The following is a 26,726-nucleotide window of genomic DNA, read 5'->3' as shown; positions in this document are numbered from 1 at the left end:
TAGAGGGAGACAAGCCCTATGAGGCCAACTGCCACATGCTCAATTCTCCGGAAAATTTCAGAGAGGCTCAGGTAACAGATTAGCCCAGAGCTCTAGGATAAAACCTTCAGCAAGTGGTGAGGTCTTCTCTGGAGGCCTCTGGCCTGAGGCAGAGTCCCCTACTCCAGAAGCTGGGCAGTGTGCTGAGTCAGAGGCCCTCCTACCCAGTTCCCTTTCTCCCCACTGCCTCTCCCAGGCTAGGCCCTCTGTTTTCGGTTACTCCTTCTGGGTTCCCCTATCTCCATCCCAGTTTTCTGATCTCCAGGCCTCCTTTTTCCCTGGTAGCCTTCTCCCTCCACCCATCTCCCCACAGGCTTCTCACCATCTATACACCCTGCAGTGTGGAAACACCAAGAGAGCAGAGATTTACCAGGGCGAGGCTGGAGACATGTTTTGTTCATTGTTTTCCAGTGCCTGGAATAGCTTCTGGGACATAGTAGATATTCAAGAAATATTTATTGAATGAACAAGTGACTTAGGAGTGGGATGCTGGCAAGACTTTTTTCACCTCTCCCACCTACCCTCAACATCCTCTCTCTTTTCTTGGAATGACTGAGTTTAACCACCCTGAAGAATGGAAAGTAGGGGAGAGACCCCAAGGGAGTTTGCCAGGATACAGTCAGCTAGGGCTTTAAAGCTATTCATTACAGTCAATTCTTTAATACCCTTGTTGTGATTCTTCCTCATTCTAGCTTCTGGCTTGTCCTGGGTCTTCTCTTCCCAGTCACGTTTGGGAGATTTCTTTTTCACTGCAGCAAACTCAAAGCCAGCTAAACTCTGAAATGCAGACATCATATCCAAGGGGTAGGGAGACTAGACACAAAATGAGTGCCAGCAAATTTGGGTTTCTGATAACAGTCCAGAATGCTGTTTAACTTGTCTGTGTGTTAGTAGAGATTACTGTTCATCATCACATTATTTTGCTTTTTCTGACCTCATTAAAATGAGACTTTTGCTTATAAGGATTCCCCACATTTGTACTGGGCTTCTAACCTTTCCTCAGAGCTATAGCCAGATGGTGAACCGGGGTCTGGGGAGGTGTGTCAATCACCTTGCATTTCTGCTTTAAAATCCTTCTTACAGTGATCTGGACAGATATGGAGAAGGCTTGCCTAAAACTGTAAAAAAAAAAAAAAATCATTAAAAAAGAGGACTAATTTAAAGATGTGGAAGAGTTCTGGACTTAACAAATAAAAACAAATGAATCTAGACATTGCTTTTGGATTGAAGCCAATGCAGTCGGGCTAGTGCCTAATATTTTGGATATGGTACCTTCTCAATCACTTAGCAAACAGGTTCTCAGAGGCAGGCACTGTGGGAGCTGTCAAGATGAAAAAGCAGTGTGGCCTGTAAGAGCTCAGGGTCGGAGAGCGGAGATGTGACAGAAAAAGGGCAAAGTCAATTTGCAATGAGTGAAACAGTAGAACCTGGAGGGAGTCACAAGGTGTGGCATGGACGCTTCCTATGTGCCCCCTGGGACAACGATGAGCCACGGCTTTAACCTAACGATCTTTCAGGGCCACCTGCCCCACACCCGTAACAGCGCCGGACTACGCTTTTCTTCCACCCAGAACAGGAGCTGCTTTTCTGCCAAGGCCGCCGGTGCCTTATTCCCGGCGGGGGCTTCGGTGACTGTGACAGAAGCCAGCATCAGGACGACGGGGATCTTGGACCCAGTTTGGGGCGGAGTCGTCAGGAGGCCCTAACACAGTGTCTGGGGCAGGAGGGGGCAGCCTCTTCCTAGCGACACTGTCTCTCCACTCTTCCGCCCTCCCCCGCCGCCCCCGGCCTCCAGTCGGCCACAATTAAACCGCAACAAAGCGATCGGCTTGATCGGGAGGAGGAAACGGGAGTGGCCAGAAGGGACAGGCGGAGGTTAGAGGTCAGAGGTCGAGAGCGCTTCGTTGGCCGCGGGACTGCAGTGGGAGGAGCTGCGGGTTCTAGGAAGGCGGGGAGTGGGGCCTAAGGGGGCGGGAGAGGATGGTGGCGGAGGCGCGCAAGAGCGGCGCGCCTGGCTGAGCTGGGCTCGGCTCGGCTCCGCGGAGGAACGCAGAGCTCGGCCGCCTGGGCCCTGCAGCTAGCCCGGTCGGCCCGGAGCCGCGCCCCGCCCACCCCGCCCCGCGGAGGGCGCGCCCGAGCGAGGCGGGGCCGGGAGGAAAAGGTGCCAGCGGAGTGGCGTCTGCTGCCAACGCCGGAGGGAGACGGAGAACCCTCGGAGCCGCAACCCACCGGCGTGGAGGCAACCCCCGTCCCTAGGCCACCTCTCGCTCGCCCCCTGCTGCGGGCCAAGGCCAGCGCCCCGCCCAGAGATGGGTAAACGCGTGGATGGCGTGGCTCCCAACGCCGCCAGATCGCAGGAGCCCGGCGCCGGGGCGCTGCGCTGAGGCTCCCTCTCGGCGCAGCCCAGGAAGCCTGCAGGTGTCCTTGGCTGCTCTGCCGCCACCCGGGAGACTCCTTCACCAGTGCCCAGAGCCCTGTTCCCTGGAGCTGCCCCGCCCCCCAAGCTCGGCGCCGCGCAGGACGCCCCGTCTGAGGCCCCCCCGCCCCGGCACGGCCCCCGCAGCGCCCAGCCCAGCGCAGCTCCCCGCCGCTGTCGAGCCGCGGACGCAGGACCAGAGGCTCGCTCCAGCGGGCGCGCTTGTTTTCCTTCTGCCGCCTCACCCTGCGCAGCACCCGCCTGTCTGAAAGCCGCGTTCCGCCCCGCCCGCCATCCGTGTCCTGCGCTGGATTTATGAATGGGGGGAAGAGGCCACATGCCGCCGCCGCCTCTTGTTGACCGCACGCAGCCCGGGCCCGCGGAGCTCCGGCTACCGTGAGAGCGCCGGCCCGGCCCCGGCAGCCGCTCCCAGGACTTGTTGCTGCTGCGCTGCCGCCGCCGCTGCGGCGGGGAAGCCGGCTGCTCCGGGGCTCGGCGCGGACTGGGAGCAGGAGGGTGGCCCGTGTGGGTGTGAGCGCGCGCACTGCCCGGACCCTCGCAGTGCGCCTGGACAGTGCACTTCCCCGTCTTTTGGGAGGTGAAAGGGGGGCGTGTCCCGGGCCTCTAGCGTCTGAGTGCCTCGGGTCCTAGCGGGGGGAACGTGTGTGTGCTTGCCCTGCTTCCCCGGGCGCCTCGCTTGGGTCCTCGGCTCTCCTTTTCCCCTCCTGACTCCCTCCCCGGCGCTGCCAGCCCAAACCCCAACCACCTGTGCACCCGAGAAATCCAACTCCTCTCGCTCCGTGCCCCGGGGGGCAGGCAGGGGCAGGGCCACGCCGCAGAGGGGGCCGCCGCCGCCTCCTGCCTCCTCGTCTCCTTCCCCTCCCCCGTCTGACGCTGCCTCCTCGGGAAGGGTGTTTGGAGGGCAGCGGCCGCCCCAAGCCGAAGCCCCGCAGCGCTTCTTATGATCAGCTCGGTGTGTGTCTCCTCCTACCGCGGGCGCAAGTCGGGGAACAAGCCTCCGTCCAAAACATGTCTGAAGGAGGAGATGGCCAAGGGCGAGGCGTCGGAGAAGATCATCATCAACGTGGGCGGCACGCGACATGAGACCTACCGCAGCACCCTGCGCACCCTACCGGGCACCCGCCTCGCCTGGCTGGCCGATCCCGACGGCGGGGGCCGGCCCGAGTCCGATGGCGGTGGTGCAGGCAGCAGCTGCGGCGGGGGCTGTGAGTTCTTCTTCGACCGGCACCCGGGCGTCTTTGCTTACGTGCTCAACTACTACCGCACGGGCAAGCTGCACTGCCCCGCCGACGTATGCGGCCCCCTCTTTGAGGAGGAGCTCACTTTCTGGGGCATCGACGAGACCGACGTGGAGCCCTGCTGCTGGATGACCTACCGGCAGCACCGCGACGCCGAGGAGGCGCTTGACATCTTCGAGAGCCCGGACGGAGGCGGTGGGGGTGCGGGACCCGGCGACGAGGCCGGCGACGACGAGCGGGAGCTGGCATTGCAGCGCCTGGGGCCCCACGAAGGAGGCGCGGGCCCTGGCGCGGGGCCCGGGGGCTGCCGCGGCTGGCAGCCCCGCATGTGGGCGCTCTTCGAGGATCCCTACTCCTCACGGGCGGCCAGGGTGAGTGGCAGGAGCCTGGGTCTCCTCTCGACAGAGACTGACTGACTTGACCACCACCTCCTTCCCAAATTACCTTACTTTACATGGGGCCCTGTGGAAATTATACCTTTACCCCACATCGCGCCCCCTGCACGCTTCAGCAGAGTGCACCCACCTGACTTACTACTTGGACCTAATCCAGCTCCTACTTTAAGGCATCCCCCCTCGCAGCGAGTAGACAACCCATAGCTGCGCTCTTGCTTTTCCACCCCCTCCTTCCTGCTCAGGCGGCCTCTCTACATCTACCCCCAATTCCTCTGAAGAACAGAGTCCCGGAGAGCTGGAATGAAGCCTTGAGCTGGGGTCAGGCAGAATTTGGGGCGATGGGAGGGAAACTAGGGTGTAAGTGGCCGATCTGGTAGGTCGTGGGGTTTGTTCCTTCCTTGTGTCCTATCTCATAGAAACCCTCCCAGCAGCTCAGTGTGCTAAGAACTGTGAGTTCTAGAGAAGGGGCCTCAGGCTTCAGCTCTTTAGCCATAATAGGCAGAACTGGGACCAGAACACCAGGTTTGGGAGAGTCCTTCATTTTCCCGAGAAGAAGCAAGCAGGAAGAGCAAGATAAGTCAAGATGCCTGCCCCAAGCTATGCCCCTGAGGCTTTCTGGACACCAGAGTTGTCCTGGCCTCTGCTGGGATGAAGGGAGAGTCAGACAGAAAGAGCCTAAGGTTCTGGGCCCTTCGGCTCCTACAGCCAGTGGCCAGCCACAGGCTGCCTGGTGATGATCCCAGATTTGTTGCTGCTGCTTTCTTCATGCTGCAGCACAAATTGGCTTCCCAGAAAGCCCTGGTTCAGGTTACTGCTTGAAATAGGTGACGGGGATGGATGGGGGGGGTAGGAGGAAGTGTAGATTGATTTAGGCAGGATCTGGTCCCTTCCCACCACCCCCTCCTCAAGTCAATCCACTTTTCCTTAATCCTTTTAGGTGGAATGGGGTGGTGGAGAGGTAGGCTTAAGCATCTTAAAAAAAATAAAACCTGAAGGATGGCTTTAGATTCTCTAAAAAAGAGAACCCTGTACCTTAGTGTCTTATCTCAAGCCTGGCTGGGGTCTATCTGGGAGACTGAAGACCAACGTGATGCATTGAATCTGGGTGTGGGGACGCTCTCCTGCTTCGGAAGCTGGTAGTTACCTCTGGCATCCCAAGTTGTCACATTAATGAGTCTCAGAGCTCTGCTGCCTTCCTCAGCACCTCTGGTGCTGGGCCTCAACCCAGTCATGGAAGGAAAAGTTCCACTCCCCCCACCCCCAGGGGAGAGCAGGAGATTGGGAAATGGGGCTGCAGGGAGGGGCCATGCTGGCATAAATGCTCTACCAGGGCACATGCATCTCCTGTATCTAAGAGGAGGGAGGAGCAGAGGGGTCAGCGGCTGAGGCACATGTCCTCGGGCAACCTCTGGAAGGCAGGGACTGGTTTCAGGACTGACAGCAAAGTTAGGGTGCCACCTCTGCTTCTTCCCCTGCAGCCCTGAGACCCGCTCAGAAGGTGAGGGCTCAGTGAGGCCCTGGCAGGCTATGAACCCCATGGGCTTCTCATGCAGTCCTCCAGCCCTGCTGGTGTACGCTTTCAGCTGTGTGCATGGTGAGAGGGGTGGGGAGGGGGCCGAGACAAGTGCAGATCCTTTTGGTTCTTTCAAAGTTGGCAATAGAGGGAGGAGGAGGCTGATTTAAGTTGGTGGAGTTGGGGAAAGAGAGAGTGCCAGGGAAGCAGGAATGAGATGAGATGCTTAGCGGCCCTGTTTCTGAACATTCTGGGGTCTCTGAAGACTTTTTGCCTACTGGGTTTCCTCTTCCTTGGATTCCAAGGGGCTGTGCCATCAGTGCACTTATTTTGTCCTTAACTCACTGCCAAGTGGCCCAGCCGGGGCTCTGTGAGTAAGCTCAGAGCCTGGTTAGCCTCTAGAAGTCCTCCATGAGGCCAAGATATTAATGCTTGGCCCTTTTGATGTATCAATAGAATCACAGCAGCCAGGGCAGTCCACTTGAGGTCGGAAATTTGGGGGCTGGGCTGGGTAACCCACTTAACAAAGAAACCAGGATTCAGAGGTGTTAAGTGTTTTGTCACAGACACTTAACTAATAAATAATAGAACCAGCAAACCACCCCATGCAGCCTGCCTTCTGATTGTTAACACTGATGTGCAGAGCTGTATGGAGCTCATGCCAGAAGGGGCTCGTTTCCTACAGAGGAACACAAGCCAAGGCAAGCCTTCAGCTGTTCCTGGGACACACAAGTGAGAGTACAAAAGTTTAAAAAATTAACTGATAGCAACTGCCATTTATTGAGCACTCCATGCAGGTACTTTGCATTAATCCTCCCAGTAAACTACCAGCAGAGGTATTAATATTATCCTTATTTAATAGACTGAGGCTGTGAGAGGGCAGACAACTTCTCTAGGGTCACGCAGCTCGAGAGCGGTGGGCTGGGACTCAAAGTCAGGGCCCCCTTCCTCAGATGATCACATGCTCTTGTTATCATGCTTTTGAGGTGGCTCATTTCGTACTCTGGTCTGGGAGGTGTTCCAAGGTTCTGTACCTGCTGTGGATGACATCAGAAAACACAGGGGCAGATGGGGACGTCAGAAGGGACACTGACTCAGTTACGCTTCCAGGCCTGAGGTACAGGGTTTCTGGGGCTGTGTTCTTCTGTGAGCTCTATTTACCCCAGGCCAGTAACACACCCCCCACCCCACAGTGCTGTCCCCTGGGTCTGTGTGCATACCTTCCCTCCCTCAGGCCTCTTCTGCTGCCTCCCTCATCCCTGGACGGGGGCTTCCAGGGCCAGTAAGGGTAGAGGAGCCTCCCACTGACCCCGGGCATCTCTCTGCACACAGCAGCTGGTCATTTGAGTAGCGCGTTATGACAGAAGCAAAACAGATACAAACGGAAAATAAACTGAGATGATTATGGGAGGCTGTTGCCTAGCTACTGGCCTGGCCCACAGAGCCATCTCCTTTGGGCTCGCCCCACTCTCTTCGCTGCGTCTGGGCCCATGGGTGGCTGCTGCTGTGGTTCTGTTCCCATAGCCTGACCTGGGAGCTAGCGCAAGGGGCGGGCTTGTCTTAGCCCCATCTGCCCACTGCCTGCGATCTAGGCAGAGGGAGGGCTCAGCAATGGTGAGGGTGGTTTCCCAGACTGCAGGGGACCAGTTAGGGTTTGGGCAGCATCCAGAGTTCTAGAATCGGGCCTTCCTCCTTTTCTGACGGCTGACACGAGGCCTGATGGATGGGACCCTGGGCTGCTCACCTCCCTTATCCCTGTTCCCAGAGGTCCCCAGGGCTGATCTGGCTTAAGTCCAGTCATTGGCCCTCTTAAGGATGATAGTCCTCCTTTGGGTAAATCAGTACCTGTTTTGAGTTTTCTCATGATGTTTCCCTTCTGAGTAGAGGAGGTTATCCCACAGGATCCCACTGCAGCCAGAGCTGGGGTTTCACATTGCCTAGGCATCCACTATGTGTCAGGTGCTGGCACCTGGGCCTTTTTCTGATATCTGACCCATGTGAGGCAGGGAGTATTAACTTTAGCTTACAGAGAAGGAAATGGAGACCACAGGGGCTTGTTGAAGGTCACGTAGCTGGGGGTAGAACTAGGATCTAAGCCCAGATCTTGGGCATCCCTGTGTGTGCTTGTCTGCTGCCTCTGCCACCTCCTGGGGCTCTGCTTGGAGAGGACCTCTGACTTCAGGAGGTTCTCTGCTGTCCTCCCATCCCTTCCTTCACTTATCCCTCTGAATTAAAGCCCCCATCTCCTTGCTCCCTAGAGTTGCTCACACCTGAGCTTGCTTGCTCTTTCTTTCCCTCACTGTGGGGCTTTTATAGGACAAAAAGAAAGAAGGCTTGGTTGAGAGAGGATACCAGGTTTTCTGTGGCCTGGGCAGAGGAATGAAACCAAGGCCTTCTAGGAAGGAAATACAGAGTTTGCTTCCTGCTCACCTTTTCTGAAGGCCCTGGCTTCTCCTGCCTGGATATTGCCTGGTACCAGCCACTTGGTGGGCATGACAGGCTTCTAAGTGAGGCCAGGGCTTGAGTTCCCCATGCCCTCTGGGTGAGAAAGGGCTAGGAACCTGAGTAGGAGGCTGGGTGCCCTGGCTTCCATAGCACCCTTGGGAGGACAGTGCCAGCATGCCCCAGGGCAGCCCCTCTGCCTCCTTCCCAGGAGCAGGAGCTGTGTCAGGCCAGGGCCTGCCTCCCACCCTCACACCTGTCTCTGCCCTTAGGCAGCCTCCCAGGCTCCTCCCAGGCTTGTTTTCTGTTTTCCTCTCTTGTTCTGAACAGACCAACATTTGTCTCTGAACATCTTGTCTCTGGATGATGAGGTGTTTCTGTTTGTCACCGTTTGGGGTGGGGTGTAAGGTGGGGGAAGGGATAAAATAAACTTGGGCTATTTTGGAGAGTTGGGGGAGGAGCAGGCATGAACAGAGTCAGGCAGCCGGGCCTTAGGAACCAGGAGCCCCCAGGCCCCTCACCTCTGCCCATGGTCAGTGTTGACCTGGGATGCTGGCACCGGGGTATGCATGCCACCTTTGTTTCTGGGCAGCCAGCCTGCCTCAACCTGACCCAGCTCCCTGTTGGGGTATTCCTCCAGCTGGGTGAGGTTACCTGCCCCTGGCAGGGATCCCCATCAGGCAGCAGGCTTGGCCCACCTTGGAGAGCCACAGGGTCTGAGAGCCCAGGTGCCAGGAGGGATTCCTGGGTGCCCCTTGTCACCTCTCCTCATGACAGGCTCCTTAGGACCAGGAGAGGGAGCAGGCAGGCACCTTGGCTTCAGTCATTCAGAAAGCATTTATTGAGCGTGTACTACATCCCAGATACCAGGGTGGCTTTTATAGAGACGAGTTAAAGATGGTCTCTACTCCTGAAGAGAGCCAGGTCAGGTGGAGTAGGTGGCAGCTAGAGAAAATTGAGTGACAGGAAATGGTAAAGGTAATACACATATATCATGAGAGGGGCCACAGTAGTCTTAAAAAATGAAGTTCAATAGGAGGTGAGGTAAAAAATGAAGTTCAATAGGAGAAGCCACACATCCCACCACTGTGTGGGATTTATTTCTTTAGGAGGGGGGTTGGTATGCAGGGAAGTTTCAACGAGGAAATATTAATAGAAGTTAAATCGGGTAGGCCCTGCATGATAATGACTTAGCTCCCTTAAATAATTTTTAGAAGGAAGCAGGTTATAAATAAATATATAAATAAATATTCAATGCGGGTAGTGCTTAAGCATGCAGAGTTAGGGAAGAAGGGAATTTCCTGGCCAGGAGACCAGCCAGAGCAGAGATAGGGCAGCATGGGACAGAAAGTCTTCAGGGGCAGGGACGTTCTGGTGGATGGGCAAGAGCCTGGAGTCACATTTGTCTGAATAAGTTCTTGGCCAGTGATCTGAGCTGGACTGAATTCCTTCTGGTGCTGGGACTTACCAGCTCTGGGCAGCTCAGTAGCCCTGAGTGCCCCCCAAGTGCTGACTTGGCAGAGGGTGGGCATGGTAGAGGCGGGTTCTGACACTGGAACCAGAGGGCCCTGGCTCAGGACAGGAAGGCCCAGGGCAGCCTATGAAGGGAGAGGAGCAGGGGGCCTTTGGCTGGGGCCTGGGCATCACAGTACAGGCCCTCACCCAGGAGCCCAGGGACATCTCAAAGACGCCTTGCCTGGCAGACTCCCTCTCCATTCCTGCCTCTGAGTCCCCAGGGCTGCCCACAGCCTTTCCAGTGCTGCCTGGGCACCAGGATCTCGCTTCCCCAGAAGGCTCAGCTCCACATCCATCCCCTCAGATCTTCCTCTGCAAGTGTCTTTGGCTGTGTTCTCAAATTCTCTTCTCCTACACTTCATCCTTAATATAGGTTTTTGGGCATGAGTCTTCTTATGTTTATCTGTCCATCTGTCTCCTTGGCCCTTCCTTCTTGGGCTCCCCTCCCCTGCTCCTGCTGATTGTAGTCAGCTCCCAATGACTGGTGTCTGTCACCTCCTCCCCACCCCCCCCAACCTAGCCTGTGCCAGATTTCTGAGCCACTCTAGGCTCTGTGCTAAGTTTTACAAATATCATTTCTTTTAATCCTCGAAACAGCCCTATTAGAGAGGTACTTCTCTTAGCCATTCAGTATGCTGTAGCCTCAGGGCCTTTGCACTTACTGTTCCTGCTGCCTCTGGAGTTCTGCTGGGTCTTCATCTAACTTGCTCCCTCACTTCTTCAGGTCTCTGCTTCCATGTCACCCTGGCACTGAGGCCTTGCCTGACCACCCTATTTGAAATAGCTACCCCACCCTCTCACTTCTTAACCTCCTTTCTCTTTATTTTTCTCCCTAACACTGATACCATCTGACATACTATATTTTACTTGTTTATTTGTTGACAGTCTGAAGGGCAAGGTGTTTTGCTTCCTGCTGTTCCACAGCACCCAGAATAGTGTCTGGCACATAGTAGGTACTCAATTTTTCATTTTATGAACAAAGATCCTAAGGCTCAGAGAGATCAAGAAGCTTGCCCAAGGCCTCCTGGGCTGTAACTGCAGAGCCAACTTGCACCCAAAAGTGTGTGACTTTACATAGTGTGTGTCCTGCATTGCCAAGGACAGTTGTGCAATGAGCTCGGTGAAGGACACTGGTCACAGGGGTGGCCCACCAGCTGAAACAGTTGGGCGTCAGGGAACAGATGGGTCCCCAACAGGATACAGCTGGCCAGTGCGAGGGGCCCAGGAGAGCAGGAAGCTTGAAGGAGCAGGGTGCTCCTTCACAGAGGCTAGGACCCTCCTGTCCAGGGCGGATTGAACCTCCTGCATCCTCCCACCTTGCAGGAGAGGGGCTGCTGCTGGCCAGACCAGTTCACACGGGTGGCTTTCTACCTGGACAGTTTTAATTTCCAGCAAAATCCATGCCCTCTGTCCCCAGGCAATGGAAAGAAGGGACAACTTTGGCCATGGGAACCAGGCAAGTCGCTTGTCCCCAGGCCTCAAGTTTCGTCATCTGCACAACAGCAGGAAGGACGTTGAGTTCAGTGACCTTCTAAATCTCACTTCTGAAAAGCAAAGACTTTGTGATAGTTTGGGTTCCAGATCCAGCTCGTCCTCAGAAGCTGCAAGGGGGTGTCCGCAGAGGCCCCCCTGCCCCGCCTCAGCTCTGTTGCCATTTACTGAGGCCTCACTGTGTGCCAGGCGCGTACTGTGTCGAGGCTCACGCAGTCCTGCAGGAACACCACTAGGGAACTAGCGCCATCCCACGGTGCAGAGAGGGACCGAGCGGCATGGCAGGATGGGGCACCCGGGGCTCCTTGGCTCTTTTTTGCCTTCAGTCTCAGCTCCCTGAGACCATGCAGCCCTGTGTGGGGCAGAGGCCGATGGGCAGTGCTCTGAGGAGCCCCGCCAGCTGGCAGAACGGCCCAGGCTGGATAGGAGGCTCAAGTGTGAGGCCTTGACCTCTAAGTTGGGTAGTGCAGCTGCCTCCTCCCTGGTCCCTTTAATGTCCCAATCGAGTTGTGAGAATGGAACTTCCCTGGTGGTCCAGTGGTTAAGACTCTGTGCTTCCAGTACAGGGGGAGTGGGTTCAATCCCTGGTCTGGGAACTAAGATCCCACATGCTGTGCAGTGCGAGCAAGAAAAACAGAAAAATCACAGACCAAAAAAAGAGTTGTGAGAAAGACAGCTGTATCCTTGCCACCAAAGGGCAAAGGCTGGGTGAAAGTAGGGCCACCACTTACAGCATAATTTGGCTTGGGGAATAATTTAGAGGAGAGAGGAATAATTTGGGCCCTGAAGGGGAACCTGTATCCCCGGGACCCAATATGGGGCAACCTGCCAGAGCACAGGCCACTGCATCCATCAGGGCTCGGCCTCAGCTCTGCCTGTCTCCTCAGGGAGGGAGTGCTTTCTGGGACCAGCCTAGAGGGGCCACATGAGAGACTGAGGCCCCATGTAGGTTTCATCAAGGAGGATTGTCCCACCTTTGGTCAAAGGGGCCAAGAGGAAAGATCTGTGAGTCAGGGGACCCAGCCTCAGTTTAATCCTCAACAAGTCCTTTTCCCTGTCTTGTGCCTCTGTTGGCCCTGAGAGGTGGGCACATGTGGTTCCCCTTTCTCTGTCCTCATTCTGAGAGAGGAGCAGGGAGGGGTGGAAGTAAGTAGATGGGATGGTTCAGTGTTTTTTTAAAATAATGAGTGCACAGTGCAGGAATTGAGGGTGGCTGGCACCCACTGGGCCTGCTGCAGAAGGAGCCCATGGGACAGAGTTGAGGAAGGCACCTTGGCTCTGCAGGTGGGAGAGTGTCCCGGCGCCACAGCACCCTTCTTCCCACCACCCTGCTCCCTGCACCCTCTGCTCCGTCCCTTGGCAGCTTTTCGTGAACTTGTTTATCCAAATTGCTAATTAACTTCATGTTGGGCTCCCAGGTGGGCCAACTCTCCTGGCTAACATTTCCTTCTGAGAGTGCAAGCTTCTGCTTCCCAGACTTCCTGGCAGAGCTGGGATATGCTGACCCCACCCCTCACCCCAGCCTCCTCTGCTTGGGAGAGCAGTGCCAGGGCTCGGGGTTCCTGGTATCACCATGGCCACTGGATATGTGCCTCCACCAGCTCATCTCTGGACGGCCTTGGAACACCTATGGGCTGGAGCTATTTGCCTAATGCCCATGTCAGCCGAATTGTCTTGACAGCCCATTCCTCATGGGAAGAAAAATGAAACCAGACAGGGAACTTCAAATTCACCTTCATGGAGAGAAGCAGGCAGAAGAAGCTACAGACAGAGTTGTCAAGTGGGAAAGCACGTCTGTAGTCTGCTAATCTGCTTCTCCTAACTTACTGTATCTGATCAACCTGTCCATGCTCAAGTGTAAATAAGTCTTAGTTTAGTGTCTGGTGTCTGTCCCAAGTCAAAGATATATTTTCCTAAGGGTGAAATTATCAGTCATCAGAGAGCTGGCTGGGAGAAGTATTGATAATTCGGATATGACTTTCCTGGGTTTATGAATTGACCCTGCCCGGAAGCTGTGAAAAGAAAGTAAATGGTGCTGAGTTCAAATCTGGTTTCCATCCCTTTAAGGCTGTGTGACCTTAGACAAGTATATAACCTCTCTGATCCTCAGCTCCTCCTTTGGAAAATGGGATAATGGGGCCTACCTCATAGGGAAGGCTGAAGGTGATAACACAGAATGCCCAAGTGTGTGAGACAGAGTATAGAGAACTAATGAATGTTCATCCCCAAAGTTCCCTTCTCCGACTCACTTCTGCTCCAGAAATCCTTGGAGGCACCATTTCTTGCTTCATTTTCCCAGCTCATGAGCTTACACGTGCTCAGTTGTGTCCAACTCGTTGTGACTCTGTGGACTGTAGACCACCAGGCTCCTCTGTGGAATTTTCCAGGCAAGAATCCTGGAGCAGGTTGTCATTTCCTACTTCAGGGGATCTTCCCGACCCAGGATCCAACCCATGTCTCTTACATCTTCTGCATCGGCAGGAGGATTCTTTAACACTAGCGCCCCCTGGAGAGCGCCATTCCCCCTATATTCCCCCTTGGTGTTTTGCGGTACTAAGAACAAGGTATGTCTGCCCACACCTGCAGACTCTCAGGGAGGAAAGCATCTCTGGGGAGCATCATTAGATAGGGGGCAATGCCATGGCCAGGTGGAAATCGGAGTGGGGTGGGCATTGGGGTTTGCCAGGTGGTCATGGGGCACAGTCTTCCCTCATGTATCTTATTTAAGCTCAGCCCTCTGCTCAGGGACCAAACCCACCTCCACCCTCCCAGCAGGACAGGCTACAGCAGGGGGCGTGGACCCCAGCAACCAGTACCCTGACAGTGGTGAATGATGTCACATGAATAACAAATGAAGTCTCCGTAATTGGTGTTATTACACATGCATTTCATCTCCATTCATAATGATTGGACACTTAAACCCAGCCGTTCCTCTGCTGAGTGCCGCTGTCATCATTCTAGCTACGATTTCGGCAGCTGTCTAGATCGGCTGTTGCTACACTCTGATCCCAGTGGGTGCAGTTTATTTTTTATTGGCGCTTAGTGTCTCAGGAAATGTCAGTTCTTGAGAAGGGCGTGCGTGCATACGTGCGTGCTCAGTCGTGTCCAACTGTTTGCAACCCTATGGACCATAGCCCGCCAGACTCCGTCCATGGGATTCTCCAGGCAAGAATACTGGAGGGGGTTGCCATGCTCTCCTCCAGGGGACCTTCCCAATTCAGGGATCTAACCTGCATCTCTTGCGGCTTCTGCATTGCAGGCAGATTCTTTACTGTTGAGCCACCAGGGAAGCCTCTTAAGAAGGGACAGAGTCGATATTCTGCACAGACTACCCTGTCTCCTGCCCTGGAGCAGGCTGTCTACCTTCAAATGCTTCTCACCGTCTGGGCAGTCAGCTGGGACATTCTAGGGTGAGAGGCTGGCCAGAGGGGCTATGACAGGGCTTGAAGATGTGGGTCACAGTCAGAGCTTAATAGGTAGAAGGCCAGCTCCTTGCCTCTAGGTACTCCTTAATGCAGTGGCTCTCTTAACTTAGTGTGTATCAGAATTACTGGGAAGGATTGTTGAAACATTATTAGATCCTCCCCCCAGCATTTGTCATTCAGTAGGTTTGAGTGGGGCCTGAGACTTGGCATTTCTGACTGGTTTCAATTGATGCTGATGCTGATGCTCCTGGTCCAGGCCCTCACTTTGAGGACCACTGCCTTAAAGTCTAGTTACTCAAGTTGCAGTCTGTGGACAAGCAGCCTCACCTGAGAGCCTGTTAGAAATGCAGAAGCCCAGGCTCTGCCCCAGACCTCCTGAATCAGAGTGGCATTTTAACAAGGTTCCCAGATGGCGTATATAGCCATTCCAATTTGAGAAGCTCAGAGCACGACAGGGTTAGAGGTGGGCAGAGGTAGGCAGTAGGCAGGATGGGGCAGCTATAGATCTCTGTTCAGCTCCTTCCAGCCAAGAGCAGCCTCTAACTTCTATGCACCTAACAAGGACTGGGAAGTACTGCCTTAGCAAGCACATGGATAAAGGGCTTCCCTGGTGGCCCAGACAGTAAAGAATATGCCTGCAATGCAGGAGACCCGGGTTCGATCTCTGGCTTGGGAAGATCTCCTGGAGAGGGAATGGCTACCCACTCCGCTATTCTTGCCTGGTGAATTCCATGGGCAGAGGATCCTGGCAGGCTATAGTCCATGGGGTTGCAGAGTTGGACAGGGCTGAGCAACTCACAACACACGGATGAAGACCCTCCAGGGAGGGAATTCCAGCCCCTCACTGTGCACCTTAATCCCACCTCTCACCACCTGACAGACTGCATGGTGACCTATGGCCCCTCCCTCCATGGGCAGAGGGCCCTGTCCCCGCTGGGCGCATCCATTCCTGACACAGCTGCCCTCACTCTCCTCCCCGCCCATAGGTGGTGGCCTTCGCCTCTCTCTTCTTCATCCTGGTGTCCATCACCACCTTCTGCCTGGAGACCCACGAGGCTTTCAACATCGACCGCAACGTGACGGAGATTCACCGGGTGGGGAATACTACCAGCGTGCGCTTCCGGCGGGAGGTGGAGACGGAGCCCATCCTGACCTACATCGAGGGCGTGTGCGTGCTGTGGTTCACGCTGGAATTCCTGGTGCGCATCGTATGCTGCCCGGACACGCTGGACTTCGTCAAGAACCTGCTCAACATCATCGACTTCGTGGCCATCCTGCCCTTCTACCTGGAGGTGGGACTGAGTGGCTTGTCATCCAAGGCGGCCCGCGACGTGCTGGGCTTCTTGCGCGTGGTGCGCTTCGTGCGCATCCTACGCATCTTCAAGCTCACGCGCCACTTTGTGGGGCTGCGCGTGCTGGGCCACACCCTGCGCGCCAGCACCAACGAGTTCCTGCTGCTCATCATCTTCCTGGCCCTGGGCGTGCTTATCTTCGCCACCATGATCTACTACGCGGAGCGCATCGGCGCTAGGCCCTCCGACCCGCGGGGCAATGACCACACCGACTTCAAGAACATCCCCATCGGCTTCTGGTGGGCCGTCGTCACCATGACAACACTGGGTTACGGGGACATGTACCCCAAGACATGGTCCGGCATGCTGGTGGGGGCGCTGTGTGCACTGGCCGGCGTGCTTACCATTGCCATGCCCGTACCTGTCATTGTCAACAACTTTGGCATGTACTACTCTCTGGCCATGGCCAAGCAGAAGCTGCCCAAGAAACGGAAGAAGCATGTACCTCGGCCGCCCCAGCTGGAGTCGCCCATTTACTGCAAGTCACAGGAGACCTCGCCCAGGGACAGCACCTACAGTGATGCCAGCCCCCCTGCCCCAGAAGAGGGTGTGGTTGAGAGGAAACGGGCAGGTGAGGAAAGCCACCTCTCCCCTAGTGGCCAGGGGAGCTCCCGACTGAAACTCAGGCATTGGAGTTTGGGGTTGTGCTCTGGTTGCACTGGCTACCGTATATAAAAGGCATGCCTTTAGGAGGGCACAGTATTGAGGCTGAATCTCCATTTTCTGATCGCTTCCTGAACATCAGGCTCTGTAGAATGAGTATCCCACAAAATTTAGGTTGTTATGGGCAGTGCATGGGGCTGTAAGTGAGAAGCCTGGGTTTCTAATCCTGTCTTGGCCAGTGTGCTGTGTGCCCCCGGGCCAGTCATTCACCCTCTCTGGGTATAAATGCCTCACCTGTAAAACAGAAATGCTATCAATATCTTATTTCCAAGACTTGGACAAGCCCCAAATGAATGACGGATATGAAAGTACTTTGAGAAGTTAAACCCACTTTACAAATATCAGGCACTGTCATTATTAGCTGGAGAGGAGGGCAGCTGTTCTCCTGAGGAGCATCAACACATGAATCATTTCTTTCCAAACGTTCGAGTCTGGTGTCTCTTGGCCTAATAAATGTGATAACGTAATGGCTGTGGGAGGCTGCCTTCTGTTTGGCACAAGCTAGATTGAATCCTGGGCCTGGGGTTTAACATGGATGCAAGGGAACCAAGAGGGAGCAGCCCAGACAATATTGGGAGAGAGGAAAGGAAAGGGAAAAAACTGGTAGCTGCAAGGTGGAATAACCAGACCTGAGGGTCTGAATCATGCTATCCAAGGATGGGAAAGGCCAGCTCAGGAAAGCTTGCTTCTACCTGAGTCAAGAGGTGAAAGGAAATTTCCTTCATCCACAGCAACACAGTTATGTTGGAGAGTGGGAACCCAATTGTTAGGTATGGGATGAGCTCCTAAGAGAGGTATGAGATTCCTAGTATGGGGGGTCCATTGGATGCCAGGCCAGTGGGGAGCTGCTCATAAGACAGCAGCTCCCTCCTGGCATGGCTCTGGGGATAAAGTAGGACTTGTCCTTGTGGGGAGGTGCCTGGCTCAGAATATTCACCTGTGGCCTGTTGGTGGGGGCCCATCCTACATGCTGGGGTCATTCAAGGGCATGGGTCTTTCAAAGACCTTGATGGAACTCTTTAGGCTCCCCTTCTCTCCCCCACCAAAATGGTACCTTTTTCCCAGATTCCTGAACAGAAATCTCCCAGACAGTACCCCAGGGAATTTCAGTTCTACCCTGAGGTCCATTCAGGGCTCAGAGGGTAAGTTATATCACGATGTACAAGTCCCTGGGCTTCTTCCATGCACACTTCACCTGTGGCACCATGACCTGTGCCTTAGCCTGACCCTAACTCCTCGGTCACAGTAAGGGCATTCCTGGTCCCTGCCTTCAGACCAACTGGCCACCCCCCTTCTCCAGACCTAGGGACTCAGCTTTGCCTGTGATGTTGCCTGTCCAGTGGAGCAGGGGTCGGGACTAAGAGCATACACCAGTGGGAGCAGAATTGGAGCCTCTTCCCCTCAGGGTGGGGGTGGGAGTGTCTTCCCCCAGACACAAGTTAGCCCGTGAGACAAAGGGCTCTGAATCCTTCGGGCATCAACTCTGGCTTGGAATGCCTGGTGACTAAGAGTAAGTGCCTTCAGGTGGCCCAGGAAGACAGCTGTGGAAGCCACTCTGTAAGTTTAACCCCATCAAGCCAGACACTCTCCCAGGGAATGCATACTCATCCAAGTGTCAGCCTGAGCCAAACCCAAGGAGGCAGCAGACTCTACTGCCTGCCTTGGGCTGATCTCACAGGGCCAACTTGGGGAGTCTCTGCTTTTGGGGTATCTGTGGCTCCATCTCCAGCCAAGACTGAGAGGAAAGCCAGCATCCCACTCTTTGTCCCCAGGAGTAGGCCCACCCCCTGGTTCTGGCAGCACTCTCCCTGTGGGTTGGGTAAGTGATGCTCTAGGTCAGGGATCAGCCCTCCTGCAGCCTCCTTTTTGTCTGCCCCTTTAGATTCCAAGCAGAATGGCGATGCCAGTGCGGTGCTGTCGGACGAGGAGGGAGCCGGCCTCACCCAGCCCCTGGCCTCCGCCCCCACCCCTGAGGAGCGCAGGGCCCTGCGCCGCTCCGGCACCCGAGACAGAAACAAGAAGGCAGCTGCCTGCTTCCTGCTCAGCGCTGGGGACTATGCCTGCGCCGATGGTAGTGTCCGCAAAGGTATGGCTCCCCAGGCCGGGCAGGGGGGGAGCCCCCATGGCGCTGAGTCTCCCCAGTGTCCCCCATGGAGCTTGAGGTCCCCTCCTCCTCTGAGGCCGTGGCCACCATCTCCTCTGCCTTGGACGCACCCTCGCTTTTAGGATGGGTCCCCTGATGTTCTAGTCCATGGATTAGAAAGGCCCGTGACATCCCCAGAAGGTACACAGAGCCCCCCTACCTGCCAGGTGCCCTCCGGAAAGACAAGTGCTGGAGGGTGAGGGGACCACAGATCAGGGCTCCTGCCTGCTCCTTCCGTTTGATCACTTTCCTTTCCTCTGGTTCCTGCTGTGACCTTTAGGCCTGACTCCAAAGTGTCATTGCTAGCCTTCCCCTAGGCCTCCCTTAAACACAGCTCAGGCTTCCTCAGTAAGTAGTCCCAGGAGACTCCCAGGAGTCTCAGGAGTCAGGGTGAGAATGGAGTTCTGGTGTGAGGTCTTCAGAGAGCCTGGCATAGGCCTCCTCTGTCCTACACTGGGGGTCCTGCAGCCCAGCTGTGCAAGCCCCTGGGATGTGACTCTCCCTTCCAGGTAGAGCCAGAAGGTGACCAGGGGCTGGGAGTGGGCAGGGAGAGGGGGTATGTCCTGAGGCATGTTCTGAAGGATTTAGAGAGTTCAAGGGAAAGCTGAAATTCCATCCACAGTGGAGCTAGGGATTCCTGGCCTGACCAAGTGGGACTGAAATGATTAGGGAAGGTGGAGCTCCATGATGGCTGAGGACCAGGGCTCTCAAGCCCCAGTGTTCCTTCTACCCAGTCCCCATCACTTTTTTGTCTTTTCTGCCCTGTCCTTGTCATCTAACCTCTCTTAAAAGCCTGCCTAGTTTCGGGATAAACCCCAATTCTCACCCCAAAACAGCTGGGTATAGGCTGCTTCTTAACTCGTTTTCTTTCAGTCCAACCCCTTTCCCCCGCTACTTCCCACCATCCCCAGATTCCAAACCAAAACAAGGTCAAGTGAGGCAGGGACAGTAGCTGCTGTAGGAATAGCCTGTGATTTCTCTGTCCCCACAAGGATGTCCCTTGGCCTGCCCAGCCCAGGAAATGTCCAGGGATACCTTCCCAGGCCCTTTCCTTGGCCTGCTCATCACCACTGTCCCCAGGGCACCCTGACCCTAACCAAGCCCTGAGAGCTATGTGTCCAGTTTTGCTGGACATGTGCCCTGTTGGGTGGCAGAAGCAGGAGCAGCAATCTGGAACCTGGATGTGGCCCAGCTAAATTTAGAGCTTTAAATGGATGGTGCTCAGACTACTTACACACTCTCCTGTGCTCCTCTGGTCACCCTTGGCCTCTGCCTAGCCCAGTCCTTGGGCTCTGGGTGTGCCTGTCCCTCCTGCCCTCCCCCTACACCCCAAACACACTGAGGCTTCTCCTGTGTCCTAGTTCAGACCTGGAGCCTTGTTCTGGCTGGAGAATGCTAAGTGGTTAGCATGGAAGGTGGGGTGGCAGGGACTCCACCCCCCATGGAGGACCTGAGCAAACAGAACCAAATCCTGAGCACCCCTGTGTTCATCCAGGGTGGTGAAAGACTCAGTGGAAGTTTTGGTGTGGAGGAGGAGGCTGTGAGGGTGCAAGTCAGAGGAGAGACCCTGAGGTCCTGGGGAGCAGGTCCCGTCTGAGAAGGAGCCCGCGTGTGAGCATGCATGGGGCTGGGGAGCCTGTGTCCCACCACCGTATCTCTCTGGGTGCTTGTGGGGCCTGGCTGCTCTAGTTTCAAGATGCCTCCACACTGCTTCTTGGCAACAAGCATGTAGCTCAGCCAATTAGAGTGACCTTCGAGAGGGAACAGGTGGGTTGCTGGGAAACAGGCCCTGCTAAGGAAGCGTGGCAGTTAGCATCGCCAAACTCCCAGTGTGCATTCGGCAACTTTACCCATGCCAGACCACGCCGCACTTCTCTGCGCTTGGGCTACATTCAGGTCCAGGAGGGAGTAGGCCCAGGACTCCTCCATCCACCAGCACAGACAGCAATGAGACCTATGTGACAGAGTATGAACTCCCTGGGAGGAAAGCGGTGCATGATCATTAGGGTTTCTTAGGGTTGAGAAAGAAGGGTCCTGAGGGCTGCAGGGTCTTTGTACAGCTGGAGGGAAACTTACCTGGGGATGATGACAAAGCAAAGGGCAGCTGAGGATGGGGCCCTGGGGTCCATCTGGAGACCAGAGAGAGCCAGGAAGCCTTTCCCAGCTGAAGCAGACCTCTGCAGCCAGCCCTGGGGCTGCCTGCCCCGCTGAGTCCCCGGAACACGGATCCCATGGAGCGTCTCAGGCGAGGAGCTGCGCCCCCCTGACCCATGTGCCTTTTCTTCACCAAGGCTGTGGAAAGTCCCGGAGCCTAAACAACATAGCGGGAGCGGCTGGAACCAGTCTGGGGCTGTCTCCACTGGCATCGCGATACAGCTCACCCTACCCTCCGAGAAAACCCCTGCTCGCCCACCCCTTCCACCCGCTCACCAGCCCACCCCCTGGACACTTGGCCTCGTAGCTGCAGCCTCAGCTCTCCCTGACCCTGGGCACCCGCACACAAACAGGCACACACAAGCCTCCAGCCTCGTCCCTCCTGCGTCTTCGGGAGTCAAACAGGATACGGGAGAATTGAGGCCCCCGAGCCTCCCGTCCACAGCACCCAGCTCCCTAAAAGGTTCAGCCCTGGAGCCTGAGAGCGAGGGGAGATTACTTCTAGGCCTCCTACCCCACTCACTCCCATTCTCAGCTGAAGGTGCCGTCACCCCTAGGACTCTGTAACTGTGTCTCTGGGCCTTGCCTCCCTCTCAGGCTCCCACCTAAATCACAGCAAATGCACCCCCATCCCTCAGGGCCTTCAACAAGTAACCGAACAGCTTGCAGTTGAACATCTCTGTCTGTCTGTCTGTCCATCCCACACCCAGAGCAACCAGGAATAAGCTGTTCCCTGGGGCGTGGGGCGCAGGCAGGGGTTCCCAAGTTGGAGCCCCAGGATAGGTGGCCTAGATGCAGGGATGTCCCCCTCTCGGTGGACCCCAGCCTCGGAGCCAGCCTCCCATCTGTGCCCCACCCCCCCGAGCTGCGGCATCGCTGGCCACGCGGCTTCCCCTGCTTCCTCTACAGTTCTCCTTCCTCTCCTGCTCCCTCCAGCTCCCAGTCCTGCCTCTGAGTCACCTGCCACTCCCACCCAGCCTCTGCGCTCTATATCGCTGCCAGAACCGGAGACTCATCTAATTTCTATAATTAAGTGTATTCATTTACTTAACGAGCCCAGGAGCACAACAGGTTTGTGAGTCACAGAGTGAGCAGGGGTGCACCCCGGGCAGGGGCAGCTGAGGGGAAGTGCAGGGACAGGAGCCATCCTGCCCCCACCCACTGCCTCCCGCAGGGGCACGCGGCCACGCCCAGGGCCCCTCCTCAGGGCAGGCCCCCAGCACACCAGCCAGGCTCGCTGGGACCACACTTCAGCCAAGACATTTCCTGTTTCACCTGATGGGAATTAGACCTGACAGCAGAGCTGGGCGCCTGGCAATTTTTAGAGCCAGATTATGCAACTTTGTGGAGGGAATGACTAAGTAAGGCCCATGTCTGCCCCTTCCAGAATGGGCAGAGATAGGCACCGCCAGACAGCATTCAGGGACTCGGCAGGAGGCGGGGGACTCTGGAAGCCGCCCCAGAAGGTGAACTGGGCACAAAGGTCAGACCATTTCATGGGATTGCAGGGGATAATGAAGAAGAGCATATTCTAGAAACATTCCCATTTCAGTCAGTGCCTTCTTCAGCCTTGGACAGACACAGGAAATTCTCTTCAAGGTGGGTCCTGGGCTCTCCCCGCCCTGCTGTGGTCTGTGGGGCTGGCGTTCTGTTTGCTCTCGGGAGGAAGAGAAGAAGAGCTGAGAAGATACAGGACCATTCATGCCACTGCTCCTCAGAAAGGGACACAGACAGGCAAGCCCTGGGGAGCAGGACAGAGAGCAGGGCACCTTCTACCCTTTCAGTCCCGTCTGAGAGCCCAGCTTCTCTTCCAGTAGGATGGTTTAGGTCCTGCCCACTCTGGGCTCCCCGGTGCTGGGGTCCTGACTCCAACATGGACACTGTGAGTGAGGTGACCGGTGTAGCATGGGCACTACAGCTATTTCCTCCTCTCACTTGCCTTTCTGGTTCAGGGAACTGAGGCGGCTATTTCTGTGGCAGCCCTCAAGTTGTCAGGAGCCCAAGTTTCCACGGCACCCACCGCCTCCTTCCCTCTTCCCTCCCACAGAAACGGGCATGCTCATGGCACCCCCATGGTGGGCACAGATGTCCCTGGGCGACATGATGCAGGAGTGCCAGCCTGGGGCCCCTTGTGCCTTGAGGGGGCTGGGTGGGCTCCCACACACCCCTCCTGGCTCTCTGGCTTCTGTAGGGCTGACACAGGATTGAGCCAACAGTAACGCTGAGTAGGCTGCCCGCCCCAGCTCCCTCCCAGGGTCCTGGGAAAGGACAGAGCAAGTATACAGGGCCCCACAGTACTCTAGGCCCTGCCTGGGAAGGTGGCCCTCTTCACAGGCCTCAGGCTTGCCCAGGCCCTGGGCCTCCCCGTTTTAGGAGAAAGCTCTGTCTTCCGCCCACAGTCTGAGAGCACAGTTTGCTTTCCCTTGCCTCTGGATCTGGGCTTGTACCCATTACTTTGGCTTCTAACCATCTTCCCCTTCATCTGTGACCCAGCCCCTCCCTGCAGAGCAGGGGAAGCAGGCCAGGCAGGAGTTGCTACCTTTCCTGTTTGTACTAGTTGCTGCTGACAACTGTGGAGACCAGTCCTCAGCCCTCAGGGCTTCTGAGAGGGGAAGCTGTGAGCTGGAGCCAGAGGGGAGGGTGCCTGGGAGTCAGAGGAGAAGCTGTGCAACAGCCCTGGCTCCCTTTCCGCAGAGCTTCCTCGGGGCAGGGCCTTGTCTGCCCTGGCCAGAGAGTATCACCTCCCCAAGTCCCTGCCCCCACTGCAGCCTCCTGCCTGCCCTACCTGTGCTCCCACTAGGAAGGCAGGGGAAGGCAAGGCACAGGCCCCTGCTGTCCAAGGCTGAGAAGGAGATGTCTGGAAGGGCTCACTGAGGTGTTGGGTTTCCTGCCTCCTCTCCTGAGTGGGGCACATTCGTTCTCCCTGAGCTTCCTCTTCAGCACTCACCCTGCAGCTGCTGGGACTCTTCCTGGCAGACTGAGGAAAGGAGCTGGGCCTGACATGGCAGCACACTCAGGAGCCTTCCTCACCAGCCCCTGGGACAGTGGACTAGACTAGGTGGTGACAGCAGATGGAACTGTGTTGGGGGCGCGGAGCACAGGCTGGGCAGGCGATGGCCTGTGGGCTGAGAGCCCCGGCAGGAACTTCCCTTGCTGCCTCCATGCCAGGCTGCAGAGCTGTGATCCCTCTCCCCACCACACTGCAGCTTTGGGGACCTGAGGGCTCCTGGTTCCTGGAGCTCATTACCCGACAGGCATGGAGCTGAGCTGTGACATCACCTATGGGTCACTGTGGCCCAGCGCTGGATTGGCAGAAGGACGATGAAGGGCTCACCCTTTCCTTCCTGTCCCTGCTTTCTGGTTTCTTAACTCCAGGCCCCATGCCTTGCATCTCTGGCCTACTCCTCAGCCCACAGCGTGTGGGTCAGCAGCTGCCTTCCTTCTAATATCTCATTCTTCGTTTCTCCCTTTCTTTTGCTGAACTCCTTACCTCTCAAGAAGGCAATGTTGAGCCGAAAGCGTGCGTCCCAGTGTCTCACACCTGTGCTCTTTAAACACAGAGACCTGCCAAGACGCCCTCTCGTCCAACTATGCCCAGGCCGAAGTCCTCACCCTCTCTTAAAGCGGCACCAACGTGAGAGAGACAGGCAGACAGACAGAAAGCCAGAGGCTTAGGGCAACTCTGGAACCCAGGCAAGAATCTTTCGCTGGGAAAGACTCATATCCTTGATTGCACAGGACTGATGGAAACCTCCCACGTGACCCTCGGGCCCAGAGCCATCGGGTCTGATGTTCTTGTTCTGTTGTACATTGAAGAGATATATATGCACATATAGTATCTATATTCATACATACTATACCATTGTGTGTAGTGCACGTGCTCTTGGTGGTCTGTCTTCTTCGTTAGGCTGTGTCTCCCCAAATCTTTGCCCGACCCCACCCCCTTTCCCTTCACTGATTCTTTGTTTCTGCCGAATGTGTATGTGGAATATCCCAGGAAAAATACACCTGGGAACTGCCAGTCCAGCTGGGTGGTCCCAGGCTAGACTCTCCCTCTTGGGAGCATTTCCCCTGTGGGCCAGAGGCTGGTGGAAGGCCAGATTGCTCCCTGGGGTCACTGCTCCACTGGCCTCACCCCACCCCAGATTGGGGCTCTACCTCCCACCCCACGCCCCAGTTGTTGGGGGACGTCCCAGGGCTCTTCTGCAGCTTCTTCCACTCCTTTCTCCACCTTCCCTGTGTCCTTGACTGAGGGGGTGTTTTGTCTTTTTTTATTTCTGGGTTTTTGTTCTGTCTCCTTCGTCCGTTTGTTTTCCAAAGATGCTGCTGGGCAGACGGGCAGGGAAGGGGTCTGTCTGCCCATCTGGCTCAGGGGTCTGAGAAGGGGAAGCCGCGGGCGAGCGGAGACCAGTTGCAATACTGTACTTCCTGGCTGGTGGCCAGAGGATGCGTGCAATAGCCGAGGCCAGGTGCCCCCCTTCGACCTTGGCCTCTGCCCCTGCCTCAGCCCTCCCTCCCCACTCCCAGCCCGCCCTGCCCCTCCCTAATGTTAGTCGTCCTTTTCTAAAGCTGTCCCCTCGTGCGTCTGAGGCATGCCTAGGCTGGGCCCTACCGCCCTGTCTGCATGCCTGTGACTGTCATGCCGTGCTCAAGCCCCAATAAAGACATCTGGAGCGTTCTGCTGTGCCTGCTGTGTGACTGCTCTGTCTCTCCTTTCTGTGTCTGTGGGGATCTCCCTGGCTGCCCCCCCACCCCAGCATTTTAGAAATGCATACTCCTAACCCCACCCCCACCAGGAATCACCAGTGGAGCCCAGCTGCATTTAGAACCAGACACGAATGCTTAAGATGAAGAGTGATTCTGGCCAAGGTCCCGCCGAGAGCACTAACCTGGGACCTGGGCTCCTGGGCAGTGATCTCCACTGCTGCCCCCACCCCCACCCCCCACCATAACGTGGAAGAAGAGACTTGTTCATTTCAGCGGTTCCACTGTATTCCTCCTTGTTCTGCAGGGGGCTTCCTCTCTTCCCTGAAATTGCACCAATTCTGTGTGGGCCAAGGCCCAGGGGATGCCAGAGTTGTTGCAATGACTGGATGGCTGATGAACTGAGGCCGACAAGGGCCTGGGGCCACAACTGAGACTGCTGAGGGCTGGGAAGTGAACAGTCCTGGGCCCAGATAGGAGGTGGGGGTGGTAGGGAATGCTCAGATGTCATCCCTACCCTAGACCCTCCTACAGTCACACAGGGGCTTGGCTTCAGGGCTGTGCCCCCTGAGGCGCTCAGAAGGCCCACAGCCAACTAATGCTCAGCTGTCACCCTCTGGAAATTACTGATAATTACTGAAGAAGGGCCCAGTGTTTTTGTTTTGCACAGGGCTCTGAATTATGTAGCCTGGGCACGCGTTTGCTCTCCTTACTCGAGTCAGTGGGCAGATGGGGGACCTCAGTTCAGCTGCCACTTCCCAGCTGGGTAAGGTGGGGCAATTCACTGAACCTGTTTCCCTGCCTGTAGAATGGGTGTAATGATAGCACCTATCTCAGAGCCAGTGAATGTGAAGGCCTGACCCAGGGTCATCTGTCCAGGAAAGGACAAGAGCTCACGAGGGAGCAGGGTGAGGGGAGGGAAGGGGAGAAGCAAAGGGAAGCCTGTTCCTGAAGCAGAGTCAGGCTGGGAGCCTGGGCCAGCAGAGGTGAGGCAATGGCAGGCAGCCAGTTGTCAATTAAAGATAAAACCTCTCCTCCAGCAGTGGAGGAAAAGCCGGGGCTGTACTGCCCCCCCCACCACCCCAGACAGGAGAAAGCCATTTGCAGCCAGGCTCGCCTCAGAGAAGCTTGGCTGGGCGATAATGGAATGGGATGCGCTGCTGGTTCCATAATGATATTACGCATCAGGGCCCACATCCAAAATGGTGTTTGGTT

The 26,726-nt window shown here is 56.1% G+C and overlaps 1 protein-coding gene across 3 annotated transcripts; it reads left to right on the top strand.

Moving 5' to 3' along the window:
- The first annotated feature begins 2,085 nt into the window (after positions 1–2,085).
- On the top strand, positions 2,086–25,493 carry KCNC4 (potassium voltage-gated channel subfamily C member 4). Of its 3 annotated transcripts, none has more exons than XM_014476855.2 (4): positions 2,086–4,085; positions 15,482–16,418; positions 18,393–18,596; positions 20,945–21,705. In XM_014476855.2, exons 1-4 carry the CDS (start codon positions 3,417–3,419, stop codon positions 21,112–21,114), a joined length of 1,980 nt encoding a protein of 659 aa, XP_014332341.2. In that variant the 5' UTR covers positions 2,086–3,416; the 3' UTR covers positions 21,115–21,705. The 3 variants fall into 3 exon arrangements, with proteins under 3 accessions (XP_014332341.2, XP_005891346.2, XP_005891345.2); XM_005891284.3 differs by lacking the exon at positions 20,945–21,705 and adding an exon at positions 24,306–25,493 and having other exon boundaries at positions 2,087–4,085; XM_005891283.3 differs by lacking the exon at positions 20,945–21,705 and adding an exon at positions 24,368–25,493 and having other exon boundaries at positions 2,088–4,085.
- Positions 25,494–26,726: the final 1,233 nt, after the last annotated feature.

Source organism: Bos mutus, chromosome 3, assembly GCF_027580195.1.
Source record: "Bos mutus isolate GX-2022 chromosome 3, NWIPB_WYAK_1.1, whole genome shotgun sequence".
NCBI classification, from domain to species: Eukaryota; Metazoa; Chordata; class Mammalia; order Artiodactyla; family Bovidae; genus Bos; species Bos mutus.
Note: the sequence above shows the minus strand (reverse complement) of the source record. Positions and strands in the feature narration are given on the sequence as shown.